We start from the raw sequence: 22,106 nt of genomic DNA on the forward strand, positions 1-22,106 counted from the left end.
ACCAGCAGTGAGCTGAAACTGATTTACACCGGCTCTGAGCCTTTCCTGCAGGCCAGCCAGAACTAATTTCCACCACCGGGTCTACTCTGCCTCCTTGAGCACCGGAAAAAAGGCGGCAGAAGGTCGTTCGGGGTTGTTCTGCCAGAAATTAAAACAGACACAAGAAGACATTGAATTATCACAAGTTTGAACCTTGTGAGCTGTAGTGCTAATCCTGAAGGACAGGGCTGAAGCCTTGATGTCTGGCACCGCTGCTCATAAATTTCAAACTTGTGCTAAATTCAGTCTCTTTTGTACTTTGCTCTTTGCTCTGCAGAATCTGCTCCGGTCTCACCCCCTTCCCGTCTTGCTCCCCCTAAACCAGGAGGATAGGGGCCATTGCCTCAGGGGAGGGGCTAAGAACATAAGAACATAAGAAAATGCCATACTGGGTCAGACCAAGGGTCCATCAAGCCCAGCATCCTGTTTCCAACAGTGGCCAATCCAGGCCATAAGAACCTGGCAAGAACCCAAAAACTAAGTCTATTCCATGTTACCATTGCTAATGGCAGTGGCTATTCTCTAAGGGAACTTAATAGCAGGTAATGGACTTCTCCTCCAAGAACTTAGCCAATCCTTTTTTAAACACAGCTATACTAACTGCACTAACCACATCCTCTGGCAACAAATTCCAGAGTTTAATTGTGCTGGAGCAGAATACCTTTGAAAAGAAGCGGTGGGTCTGCATTCCTGGCTGTTCCACCACAAATTAAGCCCTGCTTAAAACCAGATGAGTCGGGGTGCAATATTTAGTGCAACTGGTGCATCCTGTAATTGAGCAGCAGGAAGACTGATTTCTGCATGGGGCTTGGTACATTTGAAGTCTCCCATCAAGCCACCCACAGTGCCATGAGACCCCAGCATGGTTTGAACGCAGTTGATTCAAGCCCCCTTTGAGCCTCTGGCCTCTTACGGGGTAAAGTTACCTGACCTGAAAGGTTGCTTTCATCGTGGCGGTCACTTTGCCCATAAATTCGGAAAGCTTCAGGCCCAAGTAACTTGCCCACCTAATACTCACTGCCTGTGGTGGTGATGGACTTCTATCTTCATCAGTTGACTGTCCTTCCAGCATTATTCCCAAGGCCACTTGTCAACAAACAGGAACCAATCCTGCGCTCTTTATTTAAACTGTAAGAGAGCCGTCGCCTCTCTCTGGAGTGAATGAAAACCCTTAGTACGTCCACCCAGCTTTTTGTTTCAAAACCCCTGGGATTGCTCTTTCCAAGAGAGCTCTGTCGAATTGGACAGCAGGGCGTATATCCTTCACTCACTCCCAGGCTGGTTTGACCTTGGAAGGGCATATCAAAGCCATGGCTACATCGGTGACCCATCTGAAGAGGTATGCAGGGCTGTGACCTAGACGTTTATATCACACTATTGCCCGATGCAAACTCCTGATACGATATCAGGTTTGGGAAGCCTGTTCTCTAGAGTCTCTTTGAAAGTTAGAGCCCAATTTCAAGCTCTGCCCACACTGCAGCACACTTTTATTATTTTGGGTTGTCTTCCGTTAAAAAAAGAAGGTAATTTGAAAAACAACAGTGGTTCATCCATGCTGTTAGCGGTTTTTGTTCCACTTTTTTTGTTAACCTTCATGTAGGGCATCCCATGTGTTTGACTACAGTGAACTGATTGTCTTTAGAGAAAACAAACTTGCTTGCCTATAGCATGTGTTCTCTGAAAACAACTATTCACCAGGCACCTAGACCCTCCCTCTTTCCCTTCAGGAGTTGAGCTCATTAGCTTAATTGCAGAGCTGAGGCTCACTGTGGGCGTGCAGGAATTCCCAAACATGCCCAGAGGGGGTCTTGAGGCCTTTGCCGGAAAGCTCTGGAAAATGCCCTCCATGTCGGGGCCAGCAGGTGACATCGCCCGCGTGGGTGACGGTTGAACTTGCTGTCTTTAGGGGACCGCCTGTTACAGGCTAGCAACGTTTTGTTTCCTTGAAATCTGTTACTACTTTAAAGAAACGCTTCCTCGTGTTGTTCCTCTGAGTCTAGCCCTTCTGCTCTCATACCATGATCCCTTAGCCCGGAGTTCCCTTTCCACTAAAACCTACTAATTTCCTGTGAATTATTTATATCTTTGAGGTATTTGATTGTCTGTATCATATCCTACCCCCCACTTGCTCCTTAGAGTGTATATATATTTAATGAAGCCTTTCATTTATCCACAAAAGAGCTACCGAACGGATGCCGGGGGGGTGAAAGCTTTCCATCACCCTCTGATGTGCAAATGTGCCCCAGCCATGGTCTGTAGAGGCCTTCGTTGGTGGGGGAGGGGGGAAATGAGCGGACGTTTTCATCTCCTGGTCCAGTCAGTCCTCAGCATCTTTGGCTGAGCGGGGTGGTACCACTTGTGGCGATGCTTGTTGTTGTATGGGCAGTGTTTGTGTTTCTGGACTTCAGGGAGGCGAGTGGGGGAGGGGGAGAAGGCGACTGCATTTTCTAAATCCTGCAGGACATAGAGTGAGCATAAGTAAAGCACGTATGATTGTATGTATGTATGCACGTATTTATTTATTCAAAGTGTTTATATACTGCTTATAATAGAAAAACCGCCTTAACAACCATTTTTTAAAAAGTATATAGAAATCTAAACTATCCAATATCACATAATCAAAATATATATTTTTTTTACCTTTGTCTATTTATTCCTTATGCTTTGCTTTCATCTTGTCATGTCCTAATTCATTTATCTTTTCCTGTGCGTTTTACTTTTCTTTCCGACACTTCTCTTTCTCCATCTGACATCATTCTGGTCATCTCTCTCCTGTGCCTCCCTTCCATCCATTGCTTCTTCAGGTTTCTCTCTCTTCTCTGCTTTTACCTTGCCTATCTATTCCCTCCCCATCTTATTCACCCCTCCCAGCCCTCTGCATCCTGCCCCTCTCTCATCCTCTCCTGGGTGCTCTGAGGCTGGACTGCACTCTGTTTCTCCCAGCAATTTCATTGCCTCCGTGGCTTCTTGCTGCACTCAGTTTATCAAGAGGAGGAGAGTGTGCAGTGCGGTGAGGGACTTCTAAGCAGAGAAAAAGGGGGTTAAGCAGACAGAAGCTTGCTGGGCAGACTGGATGGACCATTTGGTCCTTCTCTGCCATCATTACTATGTTACTGTGCATGAAGAGACTTCAAAGATGAAGCTCAGTAGTTTAGTACATGTAGCCTTCCTCATTGACTGTAGCTAGCAGAGGCAAGAGAAGGAAAGTAGTTCATGAAAAAGTGGCTGTATCTTTTCTACACTATCCAGTTTCAGGAGGAACTTCACTACGCTCCGGGGCATTGCTAGGTACCTCAAAGATCTGGAGCACAGGCCCATAAGTCCTTTCCTCCCCCTCCCAGGGTTGCCAACTTTTCCACAGACCAAGTCAAGACAACTGAGGATGGGGGGGGGGGGGGTTGTGAACATCTCACCCTCCCCTCATTTGCATAAATTTGCCACCACTGCCCCTGAACCTGCCTCTTCTCTTTCATCCCACTGTTCCTTCCATTCTAGCATCCCCAGGACAGTGGCATTGGATCCCCATTGGATCAACAGAACCAACAGGGCCATCAATGATGAGTGATTCACTCATGAGAGAACTTGAAACACCATAGAAATGATGATGCATAACCTGCATACATGAATATATTCTATTAATTGTGTGCACACACATGTATTATGGGTGCATTGCTCGTTTTTCCCAATGTTATGGAAATAATATGTGTACCAGTCATTCATACCCTTCCCTGATCTCTTCTTAAGATGCTCTCACAGCTGGCTGAGGGACCCAGACACAGCACAGCACACAGCCTTTGGGTAACAGTATTGCAAATATTTAAAAATTGTGCTGTCTTTAATTTGGTGCTGAAAACAATTTGGCAAAGAATCCTGTGGAAAAAGTGAATTACAATAACAGTAGAGTAAACCTCCCATGCCAAAACAGCACTAATTGCTGGCACTCAATAACAACCCTACCTATGAAAGGACAACACTACAAATATTACACAAGGCCCTAAAACACCAATTCTTCTCATATTAGGAAAATAGAACAAGCCCAAGCTGCTGTAGATCCCTACAGAGAAACTACAAACTAGCAGAATACCTCTCCTCAGTCATACATGCAGAATACAGACACACCTCATCAAACTCAGAATAAAGAGACCAAAAGAATAAATAGAAACATGCAGACAAAAAGTAAGCTGGAAACCTCAACAAGCCATGCTCTGAATGCAGTACAACAATGGAAAAACAGAAACTTTGTCATTCCACATAAAACATCAAACAATACTCATTACAAAATATTTAAAACAGCTGATGAAAAAAAATCCAATATTTAAAAACTCATATATAATTTTTTTTAAATTCCCAAACACAAACATTTCAAAACCACAGACACAGCAAATAACACACAATAATTAAAACAAATAAGGATAAAAAAAATCTCTCCATACCTGGGAACTTTCATTTCACAAGAATATATAATGTGCCTTGCTGGGTCAGACCAAGGTTTATTGAGCCCAGCATCCTGCCTCCAACCAGTGGCCAATCCAGATCACATGTACTTGGCATATCTCTAATAGTGGATCTACTTGAATCTCACCCCCAGGGATAAGCACTGGCTTTCCCAAGTCTACCTGGCTAATATCAGTTTATGGACTTTTCCTTCAGGAACCTGTCCAGTCCTCTTTTGAATGTTAGTTGTCTTGATCATGTCCTTTGGCAACTGATTCCATAGTTTGTACTTTGAGTGAAAAAATACTGCCTTCTATTTGTTTTAAATGTGCTAGTTGCTAGTTTCATGGAGTGTCCCCTAGTCCTAGTGTGGTTTGAAAGGGTAAAGTTCCCTATTAACCATTCCACCCCACTCATCAGTTTATAAATCTCAATCATATCCCTCTCAGTCTTCTCTTTTCCAAATTAAAGAGCCCTAATCTCTTTAACCTTTCCCAATAAGGGAGCTTTTCCATCCCCTGTATCATTTTTGTTGCCTTTCTCTGCACCTTTTCTATGCCTGCTATGTCTTTTTTGAGTGCCCGCAATATTGAAGGCACAGTAACAAAATGAATCTATACAAAATCATTATGATATTCGCAGTTCTGTTCTCTATTCCTTTCCAAGTAATTCCTCACATTTTATTTGCCTTTTTTCCGCCGACTTAGCCAAAACTTTCAAGAGATTGTCCCCAAGGACTCCGAGGACCTTTTCATTGGTGGTGGCTCCTAGCATGGAACCCAGCCTTGTGTTCCTGTCATTGGGATTACTTTTCCCCACATGCATTACTGTGCACCTGCCACATTACATTGCATCTGCTGTTTAGAGGCTCAGGTCTCCTAGTTTCACAGGTTCCCTCTTCAGTTCTTCACAATCTGCTGCTGTTTTAATGACTCAAAACAATGTTGTGTCTTCTGTACATTTGGTCACCTCATGCATTTTTCCTTTCTCCAGATCATGTATGAATATGCTAAAGAGCATAGGTACTAAGACAGACCCCTGGAGCACTAAACTAATGACCTTCCTCTATTGCTAAACTGTCTTTTGTCCAGTTACCAGTCCACAATAGGACACCTCCTCTGATCCTTTGATCTCCCAATTTCCTGAGGGATTTTGTCAAATGCCTTCTGGAAATCCAAATACATTATATCAACTTTCTCAACTTTATCCACATGTTTATTTACACCTTCAAAAAAATCCAGTAAATTGATAAAGCAAGATTTCCCGTTGCAAAAACCATGTTGACTCTCCCCCAGTAAACTATTTCTATGTATGTGGACAGTAATTTTGTATTTAAGAATGGCTTCTACCATTTTGCCCAGCACCAACATCAGGCTCACTGGTTTATGTTCCTGGATCACACCTTGAGCCATGTTTTAAAATTGGCATCACATTGGACACCCTCCAGTCTTCTGGTAGCATGGCTGTTGTAAATGAGAGGTTGCATATCACAAATCTGCAATTTCATGGTTGAGTTCCTTCAGAACTCTGAGGTGAATTCCATCCAGTTCTGATGATTTGTTATTCTTTAGTTTGTCAATGTGATTTATTACATCCTCTATTTTCACAGTGATCTTGTTTAGTTGATCAAGAGTCATCAAATCAAAAAATGTTTCCGGTGTGGGTATGACCCAATATCCGCCTCAGTACAGAAAGAGGCAAAGAATTCATTTAGCTTTTCTGCTATTATCCAGTTACCCTGAAATTGTTGTGGATTAGTGGGGGAGGGAGATTACACAAAGTTTTTCTTCTTGCTTTCTCTCTCACATACACACACTTGCTTGCTCACATATGCTCATAATCGCATGTTTTCTTTCACATGTTCTGTCTCTCACATACACATGCTCTCTCTTGCATATGCTCTCACTCATGCATGCTGTCTCACATGCACACTATTTCTCTCACACACACACACACATAGCTCTTTATCACTCCCCTGAACATACAGGCAACAGCAGTCTCCTCCTTGGGCTCGTGTTGCATCTCTCACACACGCATGCTCTTTCTCTGTCACACACACATGCTCTCACATGTGCTCAAACACACACACTTTCTCTCACACACATGCTCTCTTATATGCTTTTTGCTCACACACATTCTTTCTCACATGCTTTCAAATTCACTCTCTCTCCACAGAATGTGAAGGATGCAGGCAGCAGCATCATCCTCTCTTTGGCTGTGCAGGCATCAGCAGCCTTCTTTCTTTAACTGCGCGACCCGGCCAACTCAGCTGCCATTTTTGGCCTTGGAGTCCCGACTGACAGCAGCTGTGTCCTTCAGCTCCACCGGCCCAGCTGACAGCACATGCCTCCTTCAGCTCTGCAGAGTTGGCTGACTGCACACTGTTAGCCGGCATTTGGACGCGCATTTTTGACGTGCTAGCTTTACCCCTTATACAGTAAGGGGTAATAGAGCGTCAAAAACGTGCGTCCAACCCCCCCGAAACTAATAGCGCCCGCATCATGCAAATGCATGTTGATGGCCCTATTAGGTATTCCCGCGTGATACAGAAAGTAAAATGTGCAGCCAAGCCGCACATTTTACTTTCAGAAATTAGCACCTACCCAAGGCTGGCATTAATTTCTGCCGGCGCCAGGGAAGTGCACAGAAAAGCAGTAAAAACTGCTTTTCTGTGTACCCTCCGACTTAATATCATGGCGATATTAAGTCGGAGGCCCCAAAAGTAAAAAAAAAAAAAAAAAAAAATCAGCCCGCAGGTCGGAAGACGGATGCTCAATTTTGCCGGCGTCCGTTTTCCGAACCCGTGGCTGTCAGCGGGTTTGAGAACCGACGCCGGTAAAACTGAGCATCAGCTGTCAAACCTGCTGACAGCCGCCGCTCCTGTCAAAAAGGAGGCGCTTGGGATGCGCTAGTGTCCCTAGTGCCTCCTTTTACCGCGGGCCCTAATTTGCATAGGCCACCCTCCTGAATCGCGCGCCCAGGAGAGTGGCCTGGGCGCGCGCCGGGAGAGTGGGCGCTCGCCAGCTCTCCCGTGCGTTTTTCTGAATCGGCCCTGTCTGTTTGGCCTCATGGGTTCGGATAGTGCAGCAGCTTCTTCTCTTCGGTCGGCAGGGAGTAAGGATCCAGTGAAAGCACAAACAGCCCTGACCTCCTGAGACCATCCCTGATCCTGGAGCGGAGCAGAGCAGCACAGAAACAATGGGTGGTGCAGATGCCTGCAGGCAGATAAGTTGGGGATTGAAAAATGAATTGCAGAGGCTACAACTGAGATGCAGGGCATGAGCCCCATGTGGCCAGTGTTAAGGACACCCCTGCTAAGCTCTGGGAATGGTGCGGAGCAGCTCCCAAGAAACTTACCAGCTCTGGGTGGGACCTAGCAGAAGCATAGGCAAAAAGGGAATCAAGTGACCTAAAAAAAAAATCCCATACAGCCTTAAAAATCCCATACAGACCTAAAAAAAAAATCCCATACACCCTAAAAATCCCATACAGACCTAAAAAAAAAATCCCATACAGCCTAAAAATCCCATACAGACCTAAAAAAAAAATCCCATACAGCCTAAAAATAGACGTAATCATGGTGAAAAGCAGCACTTGTTTACGTGTACCCAGGTGTTTGTACGCAGGATGGATGCAAAGCAACTTAAAGGCAAGCGCTGGTGATTCTCTGAATGTATTCTGTGGCTGCCAGGACCTGACTCGTTGTTGTGCGGTGCTGCTGCTGCTGCTGGGATAATGGGCAGAGGAGACAGGAGGTGGAGCAGCAAGATCTGGGAGGCTAGGGCTCTCTGTATTTGCCAGGGATGTGCTGTTCTTCAGGTCCAAATATTCAGCACCATTTGTCCGGCCAAGTGTAGGCTTAGCCGGACAAATGGCGGGAGCTGAAAATTCTGTCGTGCTGACCGGCCCTGAAGTAGCCAGATAACGGTTATCCGGCTAACTTTGGGGGGTGGAGTCCGGCTTAAGTATGACACAGTGGGTTCTGGGCACCGTGGGTCCATAAATGTGCTTTGAAAATTCTGTCTGGTCTGCAGGTTAAACCCATGCCTGTTCCAGCCGCTTGAAAATTACCCTCAACATGTATTAAATTAGTGCAATGAAGAGGTAGCGTTTTATACATGTTTTTGTTTTGTTTTGTTTTTTTTTCAAGTTGAGTTTATACAGCAGTTTTAATCAGAGTGTTTGGAAGTCAGAACAGAAAGGCAACAGCAGGGAAAGACTGAAAGCTTAGTAACCATGGCAACACTAATGCAGCAGGGAAATACCAGCAAAACTCTTCAGGAGCCGGGAGGGCCAGAGGTGATGGTAAAAAGATGATGAAGCCAGCAGAAGGAGAGCTGGATAATAAAAGAAAAGGAAAATTATTGGAGGAAAGCTAGTGGAAGGAGACGATCTGGGACAGGAGGTGGATTTCGCATGCTGACGGGTGCTCTCAGGTGGTGGCAGGCAGTTGATGTTGGGCACAGGGGAGGGACCGGATGAATAGCAGATGCGGTAAACAGAGTGGTTGGGGGGGGGGAGAAGGGAATGAGATAACAAGAAGTGGAAGGCTGCGGTAATGTAATCCCCCCCCCCCTGCAGAGCTGCCGGGTGTTTGGGGGACTGACGGCTTTCGATTGTGACTGTTCTGAACTTCCCCCTCACAAGAGCGATGGGGGCACAGCGGCCCCCAACAACACGTGCGTCTGTTGTTGCCGTCTTATTATAAACCGCTGAGAACTTACAGTGGAAACTGCAATCAAATTTAATTAAAAAAAAAATATATAAATAATTTCCTGTTGTACACCCCCCAGTTCTACTTTCCCCCCTCTCTAACCCCATCCTGGGTCCAGCATCAGTATCTACCCCCCCCCCCCCCCCCCAATCCTCTTTTCTCCTCCCACTGAATCTTACATTTACAGAATAAAAACAATAAAAAACAGACATTTTCCCACTTTCTATCATGAATTCCTGGATAGCCGGGAATATTCAGCGGAGCTCCCACGGCACTGAATATACAGGCTAAGGTAGCCAGATAAGCATATTCGACTAACCAGCCGAGCTGCACAGAGCCTGATTGTGGACCTCCAAATTCATAAATAAAAGAATGGTGGAATGACTGGTTGCTAATGCAATAAGAGGTCTGGAAATCATAAGTCAGTATTATTAAAAAAATAAAAAAGAATAAACGACATATCTTACCAGCAGTATTATAACGAAGATAGGTGACACTATTCTCCTGTTCTGTGTAACATTATTAAGGTCTTTGGAGTACTGTGTCCAGTTCTGGGTCTCTCACATCAATTAGAATCTGAAGATTTTGGAGTACAACTAAAATGATTATTTAAACCCCAACTCATAAGAACATGCCATACTGGGTCAGACCAAGGGTCCATCAAGCCCAGCATCCTGTTTCCAACAGTGGCCAATCCAGGCCATAAGAAGCTGGCAAGTACACAAACATTAGATAAATCACAAGCTACTGTTGCTTATTAATTACCGTCATAGCTGTTTATGGATCCTAAATGAGTCACAGGGCACACTCATTGCCGGGGCTGAGTCTCTGATACCAACTAGGTGTTTTTCTTCTTTTTTCCCAACTGGGGAGGAGGGCGGGGGGGGGGGGGGGAGAATCCTCCAAGGTGGGAAGGTTAAACCTCCAAGGCCCTAGGTGCTACTAGCATTGTTCTTTCATGAAAACCAGTAATGAGGCTGGACACTGTGATGATGATCCAACATAAATTTACAGAGGGTACTTGTTCGGCACAGATAATCTGACACATAACACACTTTCTCATGAGTCCGATAAGCAAATCAAACATCAGCTGTGGAGCACCTCTTCTCTGTTGCTGAGGTCCTGCTGGGTTTTTTCCCTTTTGAAAGTAGGACTCCCTGAGCCTTGTAGCTGGAGGGTTCCTGTGTATGGCACCTACATCTTATTGGTGCTTTGGACTGATGCTACCTCTCTCTTTGTTTCTCTCCTGTATCAGAAAGGAATCGTCTCCACTCTCCTCTGAACGCCGGATAGATTATCTACTGTGCAGGAACATCTTGAGGGTGCCACTTCTTTCCCCTTCATGCCCTTTTTCTCCTCAGAAGCTGGGTATCGGGTGGATATCCTCTCCTCACCAAACAATTTTGCCGTAGAGGTGCTCTTATCTGTTTCTCTTTCTCCAGCGAGGAGCCAGGTGGAAAGATTTCGGTGCCCTTAACAAAAATGGGAAAGGAAGGGTGGAAAATCCTTCCTTTCCAATGAAGCTCCAAATCGACAAGTCTTCTCTTTTTCCAAAAAGATAAAGCAATGAGAAAGTCTCTCAAATCTCTTTCAAAACAAACATAAATAAATAAAGAGATAAAAAAAAAAAAAATCCAAAAACTTATCCCACTGACTTAGGCCTGAGGTTTCCTCAAAAAGAAATAGAATTGAAAAGAGTAGTCCTCTCGCGTAGACTTCCAACACAAAAAATCCACTCAGACACTAGGGGGTCACTCGCTTTTATAACAAACAGGAAGAAACCCGACCAGTGGCCTCTAGTGGAGATGTTGTGGCATAAGTGGCACATTCCTCTGCTGTACGCTGCCCTGACCTAGCCACTAGGCCATACTCTTCCATAAGGATCCCAGTAGGGCTCTACAGTTAGAAGCCTACATAATTGGGTGCAGTTTTCAATAGCCTGGAAAATTGACTACAAGTTTACCTGGTACAACGTGGCCTGGTACTTTCGTAGCTGTAATTCCTGAAGTTGGGGGTGAAGCAATGCACGGAGTTATGGTAACCAAATCCATGTGCGTTGTCTTTTCTGCCTCTCCCTAAACACCCTGGGAATGCCTCGTTTATTAATCCGGAGAAATGTGTGCCGTGTTGTGAATTCTCTGCGTCCCTGTTAGCTTCTGTTGGGGGGGCGGGCAATTCTCAACCAGGGCAGTCTACGCGGGTAAATCTCTTTGAAATGTTCCCTCAGTTCTGACTTGTGTGGATAAGATAAAAGAGCTCGGCTGATTTAAGCTCCAGGAGAGAAGGCCATGGGGATGAGTTGATAGCAGTCTTCAAATATACGTAAAGGGGGTCTGCAGTGGCAATGGCATTTCATCTCCTCTGGGGGCACGATAAGAAGGAATGGGTAGAGTAGAGGGGATTCAGATTAGACAATAAGAAGCGTTTGTTCCAGTGGTAATGGAATCGAGGGGTGCGGGAAGTTGTGGAAGGAGGTGCTAGAATCCGACGCTGGAGGTTTCTGACAGCAGACCAGACAAGCATGTGTTTGGGAAGGTTTAGGTCCAGGGGATCCTGCCTGGAGGGAGGGAGAGGGAATAGATGGACCCCCCTCAAATTGCCTTCCAGCCCCGCCTGTCTAAAATTTGATGACCTAGGGGGGGAATGGGAGCCTGGGCCCCCCTCCCAGCGTGCAGTAACCGCATCACCGTGCTCTGCACTCTTGGTTTTCCTCTCTTTGCTCTTCTGCTGTCTTTCAGCAAGCACCTCACAGGAGCACTCAACCAGACATTAGGATCACTTGCTTGGCAAAGCACAAATCACATCAAGATATTCAATTATGGCTGCTCTTCTTTAATCAGTCACTAATGAGCCAGCTTGTGGTCTGGTAAAAGCATGGCTTTCTGATGCCCAGCGCACTTAAGAAGCGGCATGATGTCTCTCGGTGCTGGACGAAGGCGGTGGGGGCCGGGAAGAAGGGAAGCAGATAAAGCCAGGGATATGATCTCAGATCGATAATTACTGCACTTCTAGAGGCGGCGTTCTGATATTGGATGCTGCGGGGGAACGCTACGGGAAGTGCCACACCGCAGGACGGTACAGGGGAAGGCACTGCACCGTCGGGGGCTGCTGTCCTCCTAATGCCCACACTGCAGGGCAGTATAGGAGAGGGGCTGCAAGACAGTGCAGGGGAGGTGCTGCTTTGCTGGAATTGCCATCCTTCCAGTGACGGCACTGAAGGACGGTCCGGAGGAGAGGTGCAGCACGGCTAAAAATAATGTCTTTTAGTAGTCACTCTTGGGGCATAAACATTGTTCGCTCCCCCCCAGCAATGATGTTAATATTAACTGCACTGCCACATAAAGTACAGAACTGGTGCGTTCCTGCCTGGGGCCCCTTAGAAGATTCTCCCCTGCTTCCCGTTTTTTTTTTTTTTTTTTGGCTCCTGGATAAGGACTTTGCCAGAAATCTCTTTAAAATGTGATCTTCCTAGATCACCTCTCAGCACTGCAGGAACTAGCTTGTGCTTTATGTGATGACACAGTCTTCCAGGGACCTTCTCAGCAATCCTGACCATATCACATTACACGCCGTGATGAGGAGGTAAGGACATATTCGATACAATATACCTTAACTGATATGATCAGACTGTATTACATGGGTACTCCTGAAACAGTGCTTCGAGATAGTGCATCTTATATAATTGTGTAGGGGGCTATAGGTGCCCCTGTAGAATAATATTTGGGGTCCTGTGTCCTAACCACTTTTTCCCAGGCACACCGAATGAGAGAAAACCTAGCAGGTAGGCCTCTTAATTTGTTTAGCAAATTCTGGGCACCTTTGGAACTGGTATGGAGGGCAGTGAAAGGAAAGGGGTTGACATAGGGATGGAAGGTGGCATTGGGCTAAGAATGGGAATTTATATGCCCATCTACCCAAAAATGGAAGAATTGAAACTGGGCAGACAGAGTGGGCTAATTTGATCATTTTCTGCTGTCATTTACCGTTAAGTCACTCGGTCATCTTGACCCAGTTGCTGTCAGTTTGAAGTATTTTTGCTATGACTTTTCATTTTGTCCTTTAATTTTCTTCTTCCCTCCTCCCCCGCCCGCTACCTCCTCCTTTCTGGGTAGCTTGGTGACATCAGGCTTCCCAGCATGCTCTGGGGGAGGAAGCCATTGTTTCATGTCTTTGAGTCCCATTAATGACTGAAGGTCACTTACAATGTCCTCATTTTCATTTCGCATTTCTCCTTGGGGGAAGGAGTTTGTTGCCATTGCCTTGCAGGCAATCTTTTGCAAGATTTCTCTCTTTGTTGGAAAAGGACAGCAGGGGCATTGCTAACATTTTATTTTCCCCATCCCACAACGAAGCCCCTCTGTGATATTTCTGCTGCTTAATATACAGTTACTAGGTATCAGAAGGCTCAGTGAACAACCTGAGGTATAAAAGATTAGTATAGGAGTCTATTTCTTCAGTAGAATGGCTGCGAGACTCAGGCTAGTTGACACACAGGCCACTGTATCCATATGGAAGTACACTGAGGCGGGAAAGGCGCACTGTTAATTCATGTGTAATGTTCAGTTAAAGGCTGTGTTAATAAAGTTCTCAGCAAAGGTTACAAGGAACCAGGGGGCATCCTGGAAAATAATAAAGAAATTCACTGTCCAGTTAAGTCTGTGCAATCAAATCTCTTTGGGACAGAGTCCAGTTATACCCACAGACCCCATTTTCCTGCAGCAGATTTTTCAAAATTCTGCAGCAATTCTGTAGCTCGATTCACCTTTCTTACTATGCGAAAAAGGCAATTTTGACTTGAAAATCTTTCACATTGCTTTTAAATAATTATGTAAACTACAGTATATACAAATGTAAAGGCTATCAGCTTCATTAGTTTGTCATGCCGTTAATTACACAGAAAGGTGCATGAGCGCATATGTTGGACACATGGTAACAGATACAAAAGGGGTTGAATTAGCACAAGCTGAAACTTGTCAGCAGCGGCGTCAGTCATCAAGGCTTCAATGAATTGAAATGAATGCCCTGTCTGCCAGCTGTGGGACACCAGCAGTGGCAGACTTCCAAAAACACATCCAGGTCTTTGTAAATGGTGTATGACTGGCCACAAATTTATATCAAAATCATCTTCGGTTTGATTTAAGGGATCTTTGAGGGATCAAACTGCTTATTTCTGTCTGCTCCAAACTCACTCCTCCGTTCCTGCTCCCTTCATAACAGAAGGAGAAGAGTCGGGGGACAAGAGGGAAGGAGTTGGATTAGGGAGCAGAATGTCTTTTTCTCTGTCTGCTCCAGCCTCGGCCTCAGTCTCTCCACTCCTGTTCCCTGCAGGCTGCTGAGGGGAGGGGCTGGAGCAGGACGCAGGAAGCAGAGAGAGAGAGGGACTGAAGGTATAACCAGCCTGACCTCCCTGTCTTCCCCTGAGGGGGACTCACCCACGCACAGATTCCTGTGACTGAACTTCTCCCCTTCCAGCATACAGCCAGGTCCTTCAGTTCTTTAAAAAATTGGATACCAGCTGTGTGTTTTCAAGGGGATTTTATTCAAGTCATCTGGAATGAAACAATTACAGAGAATAACAATTTCTTGTTGATCTGATCCCCTCCTAGCATACAGCAAAAAAGTGGAAGCACTTAGGGACCAACACAAATTACAAGCTTTCCTGAATGCAGGGCACTGTGGTGAAATTATCAATTTTGCTTAAACATCAGAACATTAAGTAACGTAGTATACAAAGGCTTTCTTATTGCTGTTACAAAAGCAGGCGCTCCGTAGCTTTCTACAGACGATTAGATTAGGATGTGGAGAAGCTCCAGATTTGTTGTTTGTGCCGCAGATTTTAAATTATGCGGCAGTCGGCTAATTATGGCCATGGCCCCAGAATTGCAGAAGCCCGGGGGCACTAGTTCCACCTTTCTAACCTGTACATAGCCACATCTAGAACATGACAGCTGGATCCTAACGGTTAGAAGTGGACAAACCAGAAAGCTTAAAAGGCGAGTTGAAGCAGAATTGAACTGGGGGATCTAGCATGCCTTGCCAAACGGGAGAGCCGAGTCAAATTACCTAACATCCCCCTCTTTCTGGCGCTCTCTTATGCCTTTACCTCTCACCCTCTCTCTCATTGTACTTCCTCCTCTCACCCCTTTCCCCTCTTTCTCATCTGTCCAGCTCCCCCATTCTCCCACCTCCATGTCTTGTCCCTCTCTTTCCACCCCTCTGCCTCCTCTCCCTCTCATTATATCACCTCCCTTCCGCCTTATTTCCTCCCACCTCACCCTTCTGGTCTTCCATCTCCTCCCCCTTCGCTTCCATCTTGTCTTTCCTTTTTTCTCACATCTCTCTGACTCCTTTGCCTCCTCACACCTCCGCCTCTCATTTTTCCCTCTGCCTCTTCTCCTCCTACCTCCTCCCACTTGGAATCCCTCCGCTGCCTCGCCTTTTTCTCCTCCTACTCTCTATTACACACCTCCACCTCCTCCCTCCTCTCCTCCTTTCTCTCTATTACACACCTCCACCTCCTCCCTCCTCTCCTCCTTTCTCTCTATTACACACCTCCACCTCCTCCCTCCTCTCCTCCTTTCTCTCTATTACACACCTCCACCTCCTCCCTCTCACCCTTCCCTTCTTTGTTCCATTCTGTCTTGCCCCTACCTCTTGCTCCCCTTCACTTTGATACTGGGTTGCAGCGGCTGCAACCAGGGCCGTTTATGGGATTGCAAGCAGGAAAGTTGCCCGCGGCCCCACTGCCACAGGGAAACCCGCTCCCCCCTCCCCCCCCTTGGCAAAAGTGACATCATGAGACAGAGCTTCAGGTCACTTGGCACAGGCCAGGCCCACTCCAGTGCGTCTAATGGCGATTTCCTTCAATAGCAATATGCAAACGCTCCTTCCTGGGGCCTCGTGGCAGCTGCTTCCTTTCTCCTGGTGGTGCTGCTTGGCGGCTTCAGCCCTCTTAACCTTCCGGTGAAGCCGGCAAGTTGCAGTCCATTTTTCTCGTGCTGGGCTCTGGCAATAGCTGTTCCTTCTCACTGTAATGTGCTTCCTCTTAGCCTGTAAGCCCCTTCCTTGTGGCTGCCCGGGCTGGGAGCTCCCTCCGCCACAGAACTGTCAATCCTGTTCCTTTTTGTGCTGAGCCGCAGCTTTTTCCTTCTGCGCAGGGACTGCTGCTACTGATCACCTCAGTGCAGTTCCTGCTAATCGCTGAACCATGTGCAGAGCTGTAAGGATGGCAATCTGAGCTATGCCATTGCCAGCTGGTTGGCTGGAGTGGAGCTTCAGCCTTCCAAGGCTTACCTAGCCGCACTGTACAGCCGGGGGGGGGCCCTGCACGGGCAGTGTTGCTTCCTTGTCTGCTTCGGTCAGATTTTCAGACAATGCGCCTCAGCGATGCTCCCCACAACTGCTGTCTGGATTAATTATCACGTATTCTCACAGGGTGGGGAGTAATGATGGATAATAGAGTGGCAGAGGAGTTTTAACACTGCTAAAGTGCAAAGTAATGAACATGGGAAAACAGTCTTAATGCATGATAAACAATGTTGGGCTCCAGTTTGGCAGTTACCACTCAGAAAAGAGGACCGGGAATCATTGTGGATGGTTCTGCAAAAGCACTGGCCCAGTGTGCAGCAGCAGTCAAAAAGATAAATGTGACGTTAGGAATTATCAGGAAAGGAGATGAAAATGAAACAGAAAATGTCATTATGCTACTCTATAAAACTCTGAAGAGTCCATATCTTCGACAGGCCAACATACCAAGGTATAAAAATGTTCAAAGACAGGGACCTTCGCACATAAATATGCTCTGAAGGCCCCAAAATGTCAGCACTTCAGGCTTTTGCGCACTTTTTACAAGCATAGAGCCTGTTAGTGTAAACATTCATAAAATGGCCCCCTTGCACATAGTGAATGTACATGCATAAGTGTAGAGACATTCTGAGCTAACGGGCTACTGCAAGGCAAAATCATGCAAAGCAGCTCGTTTGCTTAGAATTCAGCTCAAATCGGCATGTGAAGATGGCTGATTTGTGCAAAAAAAGAAACAATAACGACACCTCAGTAAGGTGAAGTTGTCGGTAAGAAAAGTACACATGCCACTTTTCTACTGGGCTCATTTTGCATGCGAATCCCGGAAGAAAATGTATGTATAGAAAATTCCAGCTTCTGTGCCAATTTCAGTGCAGCTTATAGTACCTCAGCCTTGAAGGTTGGCAATTGTGGTGCACCAGTTCTCTCTGTAAAGAGGGAACCGTTAATCGCTGTGTCTCATAATACAAGAAATAGCACTTGATGAAATTATTAAGTGGCAGATTTAAACAAAAGGCCATACTTTGTCATCCACTGCATAACTAGTATGTGGGACTCATTACCAGAAGACATTTTGCTGGAGAACAGCTGGAACAGAGGCTAAACAAATCTTGAGGGGACTGGTATTTGTGTTCAGAGGACCTCATGATGCGTTGCTGCCATCCAGGTAGGCCTAACGGCTCTGGGTCATCAAGGTCATGCTGAGCCAGTTCAAGTTCTTAAAAAAAAAACCAAAAAACACAAGTCTACAAGTCCATAGAGGCAATGAAGCAAATCCAGGATGGGCTCAGCCTTACTCTAATGAACTGGAGCCTGACCTTCGGGGTCATGTAAGCATCAGCTTTCAGCTTCTAACTGTGCAGCTTCCTGCGCTGCAAAGAGCCTTCCTCGCCTGCCAATGTCTAAAATGCTTCCAAGGCCTTTGAGAGCCCCGCAGGAGACCCTGGAGAATTCTGCTAAATTGCTGCTGACTCGGCTGGTGACTCTGATGCAGTGCAGGAACTCATTAAGTGCTCCAGCAAACTGCAGCTGGATGTCCCAGCAATGTGCATTAGTGACCTCTGAGGGCGTCCCCTGGCCAGAAGAAAGTCAGCCCTGCCCTCCAGCGGGGTGAGCGCAGGAGGGTCCGGCCTGGGGCCATTTGAGGCATGATCTTTGTGTATCTGGCTACGGCCAGAAAGAACAAGCAGGAATTAGAAAATTTAACAGAGCAAATTTCTGATAACACAAGCAGGTTCACTAGTCATTTAGCCTTCTGGAAACCATCTTGCTTTCTCTTGCATGCAGTGTTTCAGGAATGGGCTTCCTTCTCTCTGACACGTTTTCTTGTCTCTTTTCTCTCTTGCTGCTGCTATGCTGCTCTCCGCTCTCAGGAAGTAGAGGTTAGTATGACCTTCAATCTGGATTCTTTTGACCTTCACAGTAGGGTGGGCAACTGTCTAACGCTGTTATTGAGGGTCATGTTTGGCGAGTGGGGTGGGAATGAAGGATGCACGTCATTTTGAAATGACTTTTTATTTAATGATACAGCAATGTAACAATATTGTGCATTATATGACATTTCAGATGTGCCTGCACGTGATAACGGCATCCATTACATACCATAAATTAAACGTTTTCTTTTGCTCTTCACTGGATCAGCTGCTTCGCAGGATAGGGTGAAAATCACCATGTCTAAAACTGAAGACAGGGGCTTGACCCTCCAAATGCAGAACAGATGGCTGCCCTACATTGTAGGACCAGCGTCCTTGCAGGTGATCTCATAGCCAGGTCTGCAGGGAACCCTAGAGGCTGGATGTTTGGGCAGTGGCCACGCTAGTGCTGGCAGCTAATCAGATCACTAAAAAGCTTTGTGGTTAGACATGGGAAAAGTGCTGGGTGTGAACTAAATAGGGGATCATGGTGTACAAAGGAGAAAGATGACAAAAGCTGTCTTGTATAAGCAGTGATCTCCTACATGCTGTCATGCTGTATGGCTGGCAGCTGGGATATATCCTGAGCAGTGTGCACGGGAGTAATCAGGGAGGCTGCATGGGCCGCTTGTCTTATTTTTTTCTGCCGATATCTGGCGTGTTACTGTGACTGTTCCTTCCCCCCAGCTCCTTTCCTTTTTTTTTTTTATCAGGGAAATGCGTGTGCATATAGAGGGTCATTTTTAACGCCGTTTGTGCAGGTGATACAGTGGTTCGCCCACATAAATGATCCAATGTGTGCGGAAATTCACCCACACATTGGGAGAGGAATTCTGGGACTGGAGTCTGGGTGGAGTTGTCACTTATGTACAGGAAGGATATTTTTCAAGTAACTGCACATACATGACCATGTGTATTTTTACTATACTATTTTATAACACACGTGTATCATAAAATATGCGTATCTTTACCTTGCAACATAGGCACGTATGTAGGCTTACGTGCAAATACATTCAATGCATTGAAACCACACATATCAATGCATTGAATGTGTGTACTTTTCATTAACTGTTTTAAAAACTGTATGCACATATATTTTACATGCAAAAGTAAAGTAAACTGGCAAATTCACGCGTGTAAGTGTCTTTCAAAGTAGCAACTTACATGCATCAGTATTGGCCCCCACCTCAGAATGCCCCTAAACTGCACCCATCTTACACTCATATATGTGTGCTCAAAAATGAAAATGCATGGGTATTTTTTACTTTTATAAAATACAAAATGCATGAGTAGATGATACTTGCTTATGCTAATTTTTGCACCCATAACGTTTTGAAAACTATTTTCACATTTTAATTGAAAAAAACATGGTGTAAATTTTCAAAACTTTACACATAGGAAAATTAGCATGCACCTGCACGAATAAACGCTACTTGTGTATTTCCACTTTTGCAGTGCACATACGAGTGTATAAAAAAGGTACAGTTTAGGGGCATTCTGGGGCCGGGTCAACATTTACACTTGTAAGTTGCTATTTTAAAAGACATGCGTACCTTTGTGTTGCGTTTGTGCCTCTTCTCGCCCCTCGCTCCACCCTCTCTACCTGGGATGCGACTCCCTTCGGCTCTGACAGACAGTGCAGCCGCGGCTTCTCTCCGCCTCTTGGTCCCTGTTCCCCGGGCTGGCCTGACGCTTCGGATCCGCCATGTTCCTGATGATGTGAGGGCGCGCGTGCGCGCTCCAGACTTTGTACCAGCAAAGGCGCGAACCTTGGGGGCGTCCCCCCGTAGTGACGTCATCCATTTGCACTTTAAAAGGTCTTTGTTTGCTAACCTCTAATGAGTTAGCAAGGAACTCCAATGGGACTTGCTTCGGCAGTCCACGATACTTGCAACAACGATCCGAGTTAGCCAGGGAACCCGTCCCCACTGCTCGGCCTTTTCAAACTTACCAGGAGTACCAGCTCCTCGGGGGCTCCGCTCTCTCTTCTTGATTTCAGATTTCCAGAGCACTCGGAAGACTCCTCAATTCCTGGAAGCGATCGCAGACGTGAACACAGTGAGTTCTATTACATAGGAATCAGAACTCACTCCACGAGGGCCTACATTCCTATTGCTCTGAAAACTCCCTTCCATCCAAGATGTTATCGCAGGTACAGAGATCAAGAGTTACATTGGTAAGATTACAGAGAGGAACCGGTTCTCGCTCCATGAGGGCCCATGTTCCTAGAATCTTATACAGACTCTCTTCTACTCTAGAAGCCATTTCATATACAGCAATTGTGAGTTCTTATTACAGACTGTTTGTGGGAACCAGTGCTCGCCTATGGCTCCTGTTCCTGAATGTACTGAAGACTCTCTGTGGCATAGAGACCATTGCGGACATCTACTATTGTGAGTGTACCATCTTGTATCCAGTATACCCTGTCTACTCACTACTTCTAGTCTCTCTCTACAGCTCAGCGATCCAGAGATTATATTCCAGTATCAGAAGGACTTCAGCCTTGCCGGACACAGCAACTCACTACTGCCACCTCTGGTGGTCCAGCTTCCAGTCTAATAAAGAACTATTGTGTTATCTCATATTCTAGCCTAGCCGGTGGTTCCTCTCAGGATCTCCTCCTGAGGGCGCTGTCATCTGCCATCGGCCCAGGGATTCACCTTTTCCTCCAAGTGGTCATTCCTTTCACTATTGTCACTTTGTGGGAGCCAACCACTACAGACCACTGACTCTGCTCATGGAAGTATTATATAGACAGCTGCTCCTCTTTCTCTGAGACTTGCCAGCGGCTTATATATATATATACAGATTGCTACTCCGTAGTGGAGGCATGATAGATTGCTATCTCAGTAGCGAAGTACAATATACCTATTGCCAACTCCTCTTCCTTGGAGAGTTGATCCATAACAGATTGCTACTCCTTAGCAGATTATACAGCTTGCTACTTCCTTTCCTTACAGGAGCATCTAACAGCAGTTCGCTAACAGAATTACAGATGGCTAACTCCTCCTCTATGGAGGAGTAGGTCATGTCATATCGTTACTCCTTCCCCTTTCAGGAGCAGAGCAGAACATCTTGCCAACTCCGCCCTCCTGGCGGAGTGAGCGACAGCAGATTGCTAGCTCCTCCCCTTTGGAGAAGGAGAGCGTAACCCTTTGCCAGCTTATTTGTGTATTTTTGCACCTGTAAGTGATATTAAACGTGTTTATTGTGTAGAACTGAGTGGGTGGGAGGTCTGGGTGAACTCGGGGGAGTTCAGGCTGAAGAACCAGGAAGGTCTCGATGACCTGACAAAGGACTGTGCAAACTGATAGACTAATTGGTTAAACTGTTTAATTTAATGTATGTGTACGTGTTTTAAAGCCGGCCAACTTATGCACATAAATCGGGACTTTTGTAAGTCAATCTACTTTACTTGTGTGCATAAAATAAAATATAATCCCATATGTTTTTAAAATAGGTAGAAAAAATACATTCAATGCATTGATATGCGTGGTTTCAATGCTTGTATGTTGCAGGGTAAAGATACGCATATTTTATAATACGTGTGGGTTATAAAATCCTATCATAAATCTATGCACGGCCATATATGTACCTATATGCCCCCACGTACAGTTGTTTTGAAAGTTATCCTCCCTGTGGGGTGAATTGTAAAAGTATTGTTTAGTTAAAAGACCCATATTTGTGAGTATGTGGGCCATGTG

General features: G+C 45.8%; 1 protein-coding gene across 2 annotated transcripts in view; it reads left to right on the forward strand.

Moving 5' to 3' along the window:
- The window catches only part of SPOCK2 (SPARC (osteonectin), cwcv and kazal like domains proteoglycan 2), a 152,266-nt gene that overhangs the window by 56,122 nt on the left and 74,038 nt on the right, over positions 1 to 22,106 (forward strand). The window contains exon 2 of one of the 2 annotated variants that reach the window (XM_029609035.1): positions 18,364 to 18,372. The exons of the other annotated variant lie outside the window; for it this stretch is intronic. Coding sequence (XP_029464895.1) covers positions 18,364 to 18,372 — 9 coding nt within the window. The remainder of the gene's footprint in view (positions 1 to 18,363; positions 18,373 to 22,106) is intronic. 2 annotated transcript variants of the gene reach the window in all.

This window comes from Rhinatrema bivittatum, chromosome 7 (genome assembly GCF_901001135.1).
Source record: "Rhinatrema bivittatum chromosome 7, aRhiBiv1.1, whole genome shotgun sequence".
Taxonomy (NCBI): domain Eukaryota; kingdom Metazoa; phylum Chordata; class Amphibia; order Gymnophiona; family Rhinatrematidae; genus Rhinatrema; species Rhinatrema bivittatum.